Here is an 11706-nt window from a genome sequence, read left to right on the forward strand (position 1 = left end):
CTACACCAGACTGGCGCCCAACTACACCAGGCTACGGGGACGACGAGACTGGGGCCGCCAACTACACGGGGAGACGACGGCCGACTACAGACCAACTGGGGCGACCGCCCAACTACACCAAGCTGGGGCGACGGCCAAACTACTTTCAGGCTGTGACAAGCCCCGCATCAGGCTGTGACACGCAAGCTGCACATACTGATCACTGAAAATGTGTTGTTAATGTGAGGCGGCTCTTTGTTTGCAAGGATTGTCATTTCAAATATTATTTTCTTTTAAAATACAGTTTTCTAATCTTGACAATGGACATGTTTAATATACTTAATTTTTGTGCCTCAACAGAGATTTATTACATGTTCAAAAAAAAAAAAAAAGAAGCCAGCATTTTTAAGCAAATTATTCAACTTGTGTCAAGAAGACCGATATCTACGATAAATTAAACGTAAAATAAATATCAATATGTAGAATAGAAACCATACAGTTTGGATAAACAATACCACTATATCTTTAGTGAAAATTTACATTAAAATTAAATTCTTCAATCTCTGACCCAGGTTTATATATCATCTGAAATCTGCCCCAGCCGGTCTTCAACCAAAACGATTTTCATCCCAGTTTCATCTGTCTATTTTTCATAAACATTGAACCGTTGTTATTTTCATTTAGTCTGAATGTTTCTCATTACAAAAATCTAAAAACCAGCTCAGATTCTGAGGACTTGGTCATCCGACCACTATATATTATATACACAATTGTAAGTAGTTCCGCTCTATATATAGACTTTAACAGTTCTCTTCTTACAACGGATCCAAGAAACATTATGAAATTTAATACATCCATACTCAACTCTGTGAAATGTACATCTAATGAAAGAACCTCTTGCAATGAAATAATCTAGAACAGTATTTGTTCAAATCTGCATCCATGTCCATCTAAATTAATCAAATAAGTAAGTTTGACACGGCGATATTGATAAAAACAATATCAGACATCTCGATAGACACGACGTAATGACCGAAAACTTAGTTTGGTGTGATCTTGTCGTGCTAAACCTCTAACATTGTTTGGATGTACCTATAACTGAGCCTCACTTTCATTTGTTGTATATATAGTTGTTTATCTAGAGACAGATAACCCCCACTAATAACGAAACACATACCGAAGTCATTAACCACGTAAAATATTTACAGATCTGACTCAAGTTTTGGAATGTGTAATCAGACTGAGTCATGTCCAAAAACGTCACTACTTTTATAGAGAATGGGTTGCTGTATATACTGTCAAAATACGTAAAAATCTTGACTGATTTATGTATATGGTATATAAAGCACAACAGAACAGTCGTTCCACACATGCCATATCCTACCACACACATACTCTATTGGATGATAATGGCCTCCAGGTGTGGCCATACATTAAAATAAAAATATTCACGGGATCTATACTAGCATCACTTACTGGATAACAAGCTAATTTTCATGGCGACTTCATTTAGTGTTTTTACTATTCCTTATGGTGATCAATTTTCGTGATATACATGTATTATCACCTGTGAAAATACAAATACGTGAATTATAATCGCACTCACCAAAATAAGTTTGTTTACAGAACCACAAGCACTAATAACACAACAGAACACACCAACATAAACAGTTAGCCATGGTAACATTTTATCATCCCTCTCAAAATATGGAACTCTTGATGTGCCAAAACCATTTAAAATTAATTTACTTGTGCGAGAGCAACCAACTTTGTACTTTACACACTTAAACTATCATGTGACATGTGTTATACGAGGTAAAGTGTATCTTCATAACAAAACAAAACTATCTTAAACGAAACTTCAAAAATTGTAATCATATATCCAAATTTGATTATAAAAATAATAGAGATACACATATAGACGCATTTTCCTTCAGGAAATAGGAAAAATGTATTATTTGTGGTTTTCCTGCACAGAGCAAAATAAATACAGCGTATTACATGTAGCTGATGTACCTATAAAGTGCTTGGGTCTATGGCTAAAGCCATTATGCACAAATAGAAAACAGATAAATAAATCTCGCGAATATTGTATATTGTAGTATACTCAAACCCCTCTCTATGAGTAACACAAAGTAGAATTTTAAAATAGAAATTATTTCTTCCACTTTTCTATCATCCCCGGCCCCCTATATCATTGTACGCCCTGATATGAAATGTTCAACTAAATTGAGCTATGTTATCTGGTCAAAGTCTTAATATTTCACTCTGTTCCGTCAGAATGTGAAAAAAAAAAAAAAAAAAAAAAAAAAAATAAATACAATAAAAGTAATAAATATGAAACTTGCTCCAAGATATCCAAGTGGACACTCACAAAATACATGTACACAAGGGAGTACTCCTGATCTTTTAGATAAACAGAGTTATCTGCCCTTAAATTAGGTATCGCTTGTTACGCATGTAGTTCATATCTAAAATATGTTACACCCACAAAGACATAACATTGGAATCAATACCTACCAGCAAGAAAGATGCAAACTGTAAACAACTTATTTTTCGTTGTGATTTCATTTCACATTTTTTACCTAGTGGGACGTTTTCCATTGAGATTTGACTTTGCGATCTAGACTTCTGGAGTACTACTTTATCTGTACTTGAAACAGTTTTTGCGTGATTTCATATCACCCCAAGAAAGAAGGAGAAATCTTTAATACAGGCAGGTAAATAAGTCGGTTCACAGTAGGTATTTGTTTTACAATGATATTAGTGTATCCACAGTAGTATTTGTTATCAATGATATTAGATATACAGGTATCCACGTAAGTATTGTTAACAATGTATCCACAGTAGGTATTTGTTAACAATTGAATTGATATATTATCCACAGTAGGTATTTGTTAACATGAGATTAGATAATCACAGTAGGTAATTTGTTTATGAAAGTAAATACAGTATCCACATAGAATTTTGTTTATAATGATATTAGAATATACAGGTATCCACAGTATGGTATTTGTTACAAATGTATTTGTTAACAAATGATATTAGATATACGGTTCACATAGGAATTTGTTTACAATGATATTATATATACGCTTCACAGTAGTAAGTTAACAATATATTCGATATACAGGTATCCACAGTAGGTATTTGTTAACAATGATATTAGATATACAGGTATCCCAATAATAAATTTATTGCTAGAACAAATTGGTTTATAACAATCAAAAACACTGCTCAATCTAATTCATACTAGTCATGTCTTTTTAATGATGATTATTAATATGTTTCTGAACTATGAGTAGAACTGATCGGATCTTCCACTCACATATATAAACTGTAATGGATTAACAGCTGGGATCCAGCCTTTTATCTATATATGTTACATACCTCATTTATCATACACATTATACACATTCATGGTTCCACATTTATTTAATACACACTCAACTTAACACACACACAACACATGACTTAACTTACACACACTCACACCGAGACTCCTAACACACTCAAGGCTCTAAAACCAATACATTTATCTATTTATATTGTACATGAATAATTCATGTGAATATTGTACATGAATAATTCATGTGAATAATGTACATGAGTAATTCATGTGAATATTGTACATGAATAATTCATGTGAATATTGTACATGACTAATTCATGTGAATATTGTACATGACTAATTCATTGTGAATATTGTACATGAGTAATTCATGTGAATATTGTACATGAATAATTCATGTGAATATTGTACATAAAATAATTCATGTGAATATTGTACATGAATAATTCAGGAATATGTATATTGTACATGAATAACTTCATGTGTATATCGTACATGAATAATTCATGTGAATATGTATATTTTGCATAAATCACGTGTAATATCGTACATGAATAATTCATGTGTATATAATGATATTGAACCTGGATATTTATGTGTATATATATTGTACATGAATATAATTCATGTGTAATATCGTATATTAACCTGAATAATTTATCATGTTATATATTGTACATGAATAAAACATGTTAATATATATATTGAACTGGCTAATTTATGTGTAATATGTGGTACATGAATTAATTCATGTGTATATATATTGTACATAAATAATAAATGTGTATATTATACATGAATAATTCCATGTGGTAATATTGTACTTGAATAAATTCATGAAGAATAGAATTTCACAAAATGTTCCCACATGGTGTCATGAACATGTGTTATATTTCTGTCTTCCGCATATTACAGAGTAAGCTCGCCTTGCAAGTAGTCACCTCATTTTGACGTTATTGACATTTGTGAGCTCTTTTTCTTCCAAACAGTAATGACGTTACGTTTCGCAAACATTTGAACATCCCAATCAATATCTACCTGCAAGGAGCAGGATAACTCTGTAATAATGCATATACAGAATAGTAGCAAGCGTGAAATTAAACTCCAGCAAATAGGTAGTTGATAACTCTGCATGAATATAAGACATTACACTTAGAACAGGTAGAAAGGACAGTGTATATATATATATATACAAGATTATATATAAAATACAGGTATTGTGGTATGTCTGAAACTGACAGGTGTTCGGAAATTTTATTCATGAAAGTCTTGTATAGTTAGGATGTAACAATGTAACTATGGCCACAGGAACCAAATATTCTGGTAATAATGTTAGTATACAATGTTGACTGACAAGATTTGCATTTTTTTGTGATTGATGTCCTGGCAATTACCACAGGTTATATGTTGTAATTAACAATAAGTCTACTATTTATAACAGAGCTATTGAGCTCCCAGTTTTCTCTATTAGAACTAAACCAGACCATTCACTACTGAATTTAGAACAATTCTATATGTAACTTTAATTGATCTATGTTTATCTGTACACAGTCCGGACATGTGTATAGGCGTTATAAATATTCATATTAGAAAATATTGGATGATGAAATCGTCCCTCCCCAATTAGGAATGCAGAATTTATGCAAAGCAGGATGAATTTTCTTAAAGATCAAATCCTTCATTATTAATATCACATATTGAGTGTGGGGAACGCTAGGACTAAATTTAAGTCATTCCTTCAGTCCACGAGACACTAACCATCACAGAATTCTGGAATTACATCTAATTTATATCAATTTATTTGTAAGTTAACAAGCTTGCGATTATGTTTAAAAAATTTTTTTACTGTGATAAATACAAAATACTATCGTAAATCGTTTGTGAGCTTGTAAAAAACATTAAAACCACAAGCAAATTCACAAACTGTCTCAAAATAACCAAGCATTGAAACTGATGGAAGTGTACAAGGCAGTCACATGTTAAGTATGTTTGCCTACAACAATGGATGAAAAAATATATTTCATGGCTAATAATCAAATCTTCAACAAAACTCTAAAGATACACAATATTGATAAGGGACATAAGACTACTATCACTTAAAACTCTAAATGTACCCATACTCAAACTAAACCAAATCTATTTTCACTTCTGAGCACAGTACTGTTAACATACTCTACTTATTTTAGCATACTGTACACCAACTTTCTTTCGCGGCTACCAAATTTCCAGATTTCCATTTAAAAACAAGTTTGTAAAGATTCACATTTGCAGATTTAAAAAATAGAATTTAAAATAGCTTTCAATTCATATTGTGCAAATATTAATGTGCGGAAATAAACTTTCATGAATTTCTGATCGCGAAATTTGCGAAAGTAAAATGCGAAATCCATTCAGAATAAGTTTGATGAATTTGTGTAATTGAAGAAATTATTGTATCATATAGTGTAATACAGTACACAGAAAATGTAATTAGCGTAATCATATATTTTAACACAAGTGTTCCACAAAGTATTTCGTAACAGAAACTCCTAAAATATGATCAGTACTAACATATGTCCATTCACAGCAAATAAAACAAATAGATATACGATATTAATATTAACAAAAAAAATATGACTTTATGTTAAAATATGACACCAAAAATGTAATAGCCAAGGTTGAAAAAAATCTAGATTTATTACATTTACATGTTAAGAAATAATATTTTTGTCAAAAATTCTACAACAAATAACAAATTTTTAGTCCATTTTCAAATTGACATAAATATATCTGACAAAATTTAGAGAAGCGAAGAATGATACTGTTCCGAGCATGAGAAAGAAAACGTAACAGCTGAGTGCGGTGTAGCCAAAGAATTCCAGAGTCTGCAAGGCACCAGACATGTTGGAGCGTTTGAAGTAGTAGAAGGTGGCGTAGAGGAACACAAAGATACCAGTGGATCTGTACAGATAAAACATATATCACATTTAATTACATTATATCATATATACACAAAGATACCAGTGGATCTGTACAGATAAAACATATATCACATTTAATTACATTATATCATATATACACAAAGATACCAGTGGATCTGTACAGATAAAACATATATCACATTTAATTACATTATATCATATATACACAAAGATACCAGTGGATCTGTACAGATAAAACATATATCACATTTAATTACATTATATTATATATACACAAAGATACCAGTGGATCTGTACAGATAAAACATATATCACATTTAATTACATTATATCATATATTGATGAAGCTCATTAATCACACAGAACCTAAGGGGAGATAAAAAGTGACAGTGGATAGGAGTTGACTGCTAGTTACAGCGCAACAACATATAAAATTCATCAAATTGTTACAGAACTTTATGATAAAATTCTACATTTTCTATTCCATCTTCGCATATTACAGATTTAGCTCCCTTGCAAGATTGTTACGTCATTATTTTGTCAACACATTTCACATTGTTTTCTCCGATAAGCATGACATTACGCTCGTAAACACATGACATTACAATCAATACCTATCCGCAAGGGCAGATAACTCTGTAATATGCAAATACAGAATAGAAAATAAGCATAAATCTACTGTGTTTTGCAAAAATATGTGTAACTGGTAAACACTTTGAATTGATAAATGAGATATGTTGTATCTACGGAGACATTTCATTAAATAATCAAACTTAGTATACAGCCAACATCTACCTTTAAAGTTTATAATTTAATTTGCAGACTACCGTATTTTTGCGCGTATAGTGCGCACCCGCGTATAGTGCGCAGGTACGTTTTTGAGTTTCATTTTGGAAAAAAAAAAATATTTACAAAAAAAAATCTCAGTTTTTGTATCTTCGTTCACAACTACATTTTGCATTTGATCCACCTCCAAACACTTTTGAAGAACAAAATCAAACGGTTCTTATTGTTTATCAGTGCTTAAAACAACCTTCTGTTCATTAAAATTAACTGGCGAGAGGAGTTTGACACGATGATTGACACTTTGTTTTACACAACGGCAGGCCTAAGCCTAGTTAGCTTGTGAATTGCCGGTGACACTATAATGAGGATATCAACAACGATGGTTCTACAATCAAATAATTAACCATACCTTGTGTAATTGCAAGTGGTATCAATCAAGTCTATTGTGTATCTGTTCGGCATTTAGATTTAATCATTGTCCAAGATATTAGCTGGAAAGCTGACTGAGTAGGCCAATCAACCACAGGTGGCCGCCATATTTGATTACTGACTGCACGCTTCCGTATTCTCAATTATTTCAATTAGTATTGAAATCAGGACAAGATCTTACAGAAAACCATTTCAAAAGATAGTAATAAGAGTAAATTTTTACAGTCATATCATCATTTATAGTTGCCGATTGGTCAGTGTTAATGTAGGAAGGTTTTTAGTTTCGTATTTAATTTGCTGGCTCTGCATGTGGGATTACACTCACTTCCGTAAACATTTGCAAGTTCAAAAGTTTTCACATGCTGGAGAAACTTATTTATAAGGTAATCTGTCTAATGTGACGAATTAATTACACACTTATACATCGTTTCAAGCTCCAGGCTATATTCATTTAGCCATTTAGATTTGGAGATACCTTACTGAAGATTCACGATCGTAACATGAATCCGGTCATGAACACACGTGCTCTCAAAACGGACTTTCAAGGAATTAAAGATAAAAATTTCAAGAGATGTTTTCCTTTTATATTGAATATATGCATTGACCATTGACTTAAAGATCCAAGTATTTAATCATAATTATTTCACGACAACGTGTACAAAATGTTACTGCATAGCTCGGACCTGCCGGTCGGTGATCATAACCCAGGACCTGGCCATGCCTTGTACCTGCGTATAGTGCGCACCCCCAACTTTTCACTTGATAGATTATGAAAAAAAGTGTGCACTATACGCGCAAAAATACGGTAATCAAATACTGTGTTAGATCTATGATGAATGAGAGGTTTTGTAACCATTACATAGCTGTATTTACTGATGAATGATATGTATTAGGTATAAATCTGACTATTTACCCAGCACTGAATATGGATCTCCACCACCATCTGTAGTCCTCGGCAGACAGCTGGAAATAGGTTAGAGCGACAGAGATACAGGCGGTCACGCTCAGCAGTATCCCATACACTATAAATAGGATACCATACAGCGTGTACTGCTCCCGGCCCCACAGGGTGGCAAAGATATAGTATAGCTCCACGGAGATTGCACTGAAAAACGACACATACATCAATATAAATTTAACAATACATCAACATCAATATGATATCTTTGTATTAGTTAGAATGATCAGGATTCCTTTAAAATATTTCTTTCAACTTTGGGCTCAAAAACAAATTATATAATGTCTTCCTATTACATGTATGTCATTCATTAAAAAACCGACTACTGATTACCACCTAAAAACTACATCAGGTAAAAATCAGGTGATTTTCAGTAAATTTAAAGATGGAACTTTTTTCTCCACTCCCCCTCCCTTCCTACAAGCCATGTGGTCAAAAGCCAAGATGGCTACCTGTTCACGATCTTGATATCTTGTTGTTACTTGAATGGCAATTCAACATTCATATGAAACGATTTAAACAGAGGGTGGGATCTCTCAATATTTTTTGTTCTGCAAGTTACCATGTTTTTACTTACCTCCTAGCACAGTCAAGGACAATCAGGCAATGTCACAGTTTATCAACAGGCGAATCATTATCTAACTATCCAATTTCCTATACGGTAAAATACAGATTCTTCATGTTGAATTTACCTTTTTTGTTCACAAGGGGCGTCAAATTTCAGACTGGCCCAATTTTTTACCAATATACCCTATAGCATCAGTTGGAGAATTCAGCATAAACTTTGTATAATATGAAATGTATTCAAATGCCTGAGGCTTATCCCCAGGCACAGATTATCATATATCAACAATTTTATAACTTTATAAACAAAAAGACTAACTTCCCAAGGAATTTTTAATGTGAATAGTATGTCAAATTATTCATTGTTATTAAAATCTTAGATATATACTATTCATTTCAAGCACTGAGAATGATCCATTTGGCATATAGCGTATAAATAAATTGAGTTGAAGATATAGCAGCATTAAATTACTTACCAAAGTCCATAAACACATAAGTAACTTCATGTTGTCCACGGTTAATGCCTCTGTTCAGCAGAGCACATGTTGAATTTACCTACTGTTCAGCAGCCACTCATGTTGACATCTGTTCAATTGGCTACACGCCAAGAAAGGTGCTGGAACATATTTAAGATTACAATTTTAAAATCAAGGGATTTTCGCATCTATAATGTGAATAATTTTTATCGTCAATGAAATCAGATTGTTACCTGCGTTTAGATATAAGTAATGATCCTGGCACGATTTAAGCATTGAATGACTTTCAATGATAATGACATTGGCATTGAATTCATGACTATATAAATGCAAACTGTGAACAGAGGCAAATAGTGAGGGACTGCATGAAAATGAGTTAATATTTTGGAAGAATTATCTCACTGCCAAAATGAAAGCTAACACTTCATGTGAATTTACCTCTGTCAGAGCAGAGCACTTTCAGATGTTGACAATTTACCTCTGTTCAGCAGGGCACTTCATGTAGAATTTACAAAAGGACTGTTTCAGCAGCAGCACTTCATGTTGAAATTTACGAACTCTGTTCAGTTGGCATTCACTATGGCTATGAAATGCCAACTTATAAGACTTCAATGCTTATATTTTACACTTGGTTACAATTTTATGATGAATCCAAGGGATTTTCGCATCTATAATGAAATAATCATTCGTTATCGTCATGGATGGAAAAGCCATTTGAACAGCGTTTAACGTGATCGCTGGCACGACAATTGTGACGTCACAATGATAATGACATCATAATAAGCGCTTGAAGTTCATAGACTATATGATACCAACTGCGTTTGGTAAGGTTACATAGTGGGGACTGCAGTGAAAATGTTAATATTTTGGAAGAATTATCTCACTGCCAAAATGAAAGCTAACAATAAACAATGTTTGTTCAGAGAGTGACCACCAGATACTTGACTACTTTTACTAGATTATCTCCCCCTATCTTAGACGTATACAAAAGACAAGATTCAAAAATTCCAGTGTTGTAGAGACTAGTGCTTGTCTAATACTGACTGAATGTAATAGCTAGAAACTGAATTGGTTCTTGTGTATGAACTTTGATTGTTTTTTTCAAGTAATTTAGAACAATGTACCATTGATTTGACGATATTGGATTTATGATAGAAACATACAGCAAATAAACAGGAGGTGAGATTGATGTTCCACACCCAGTTATCTCCCCCTAGTTTTCCTGTACATGTTGGCCGCTACGTATCCAGCAATACCTAGGGAAAGAGAAAACGTATCATAGTTAGTGTTTACTTAGTCTCACAACCTCAATATTCTTCAATTACTCTCATGCGTTTACTTCGTAAAAAACCACAAATTGGCACATCAACATATCTCATTAGAATTTTTCAACCCCATTTGCTTGACTCACAATATGTTTATGAATAATTTCAATTATTTTCATATGCTTTTATAAACCATCTTTCACATGCTATTTACTTTTGTATTTCGCTATGAATAGTAAGATTGTGAAAGTTTATCTCCAAAGATTAATAGTATATGTAAACTATATACATTAATAGGAATTTTCATTTAACTTTTAAATTTGCGAAAGCTAATCTTTCTGGACTTGTTTCTGAAAATTGAAATCACAATTTTAGTAGCCCCAGAAGAAAAGTTTTGGTTTACAGCTAAATAATACCTAGACTTTAGGTAATAATAATCTATAATATCCGTATCACTGATCCATATCTTACATGAAGTGAATGCGTAACAGGATGAACCCATCGGAGTTAATGGCGCCGTGTCTGTGGACGTTAGAACATGGCCCTCATCATTATTCTGTAGCCAGCGCTAAAAACTGTGCCATAGCAACACAGGTCATGATTCCTGTAGCCAGTGCGTGCTAAAAACTGTGTCCCCACACCTATCAACACATGTCATAGTAATTCCATAGTAAGCGCTAGAAAAAAATCCTGTGTCCCCACTCACTAGCAACACAGTGCTAACATAGTCATTTCCCCTAGTAGCCCGGTGCTAAAAACAGTGTCCCCCACACCTATCAACACAGTCAAACATAGTAATTCCTGTAGCCAGCGCTAAAAAGTCCCCACACCTTCAACCGTCAAACACATAGTAATTCCTGTAGCCAGCGCTAAAAAACTGTGTCCCCACACCTATCAACACAGTAACATAGTCCTTAGCCGCGCTAAAAACTGTGTCCCCACACCTATCAACACAGTCAAACATAGTAATTCCTGT

The 11706-nt window shown here is 33.2% G+C and overlaps 2 protein-coding genes across 2 annotated transcripts in view; both read right to left on the minus strand.

The window, feature by feature from the left end:
- LOC138309539 (transmembrane 9 superfamily member 1-like) overlaps positions 1-11263 on the minus strand; it is a 48796-nt gene extending 37533 nt beyond the window's left edge. Inside the window, exons 1-2 of the mRNA XM_069250769.1 lie at positions 11202-11263; positions 10628-10721 (exon numbers count right to left, since the gene is read on the minus strand). The gene's annotated coding sequence lies outside the window, so the exon portion shown is untranslated. The remainder of the gene's footprint in view (positions 1-10627; positions 10722-11201) is intronic.
- LOC138308798 (transmembrane 9 superfamily member 1-like) lies at positions 4274-9966 on the minus strand. Its single transcript, XM_069249806.1, has 5 exons — positions 9944-9966; positions 9003-9005; positions 8381-8572; positions 6133-6271; positions 4274-4369 (listed from the first exon to the last, which is right to left on the minus strand). The coding sequence occupies exons 1-5, from the start codon at positions 9964-9966 to the stop codon at positions 4274-4276; spliced, it is 453 nt and encodes a 150-aa protein (XP_069105907.1).
- Positions 11264-11706: the final 443 nt, after the last annotated feature.

Source organism: Argopecten irradians, chromosome 15 (assembly GCF_041381155.1).
Source record: "Argopecten irradians isolate NY chromosome 15, Ai_NY, whole genome shotgun sequence".
NCBI classification, from domain to species: domain Eukaryota; kingdom Metazoa; phylum Mollusca; class Bivalvia; order Pectinida; family Pectinidae; genus Argopecten; species Argopecten irradians.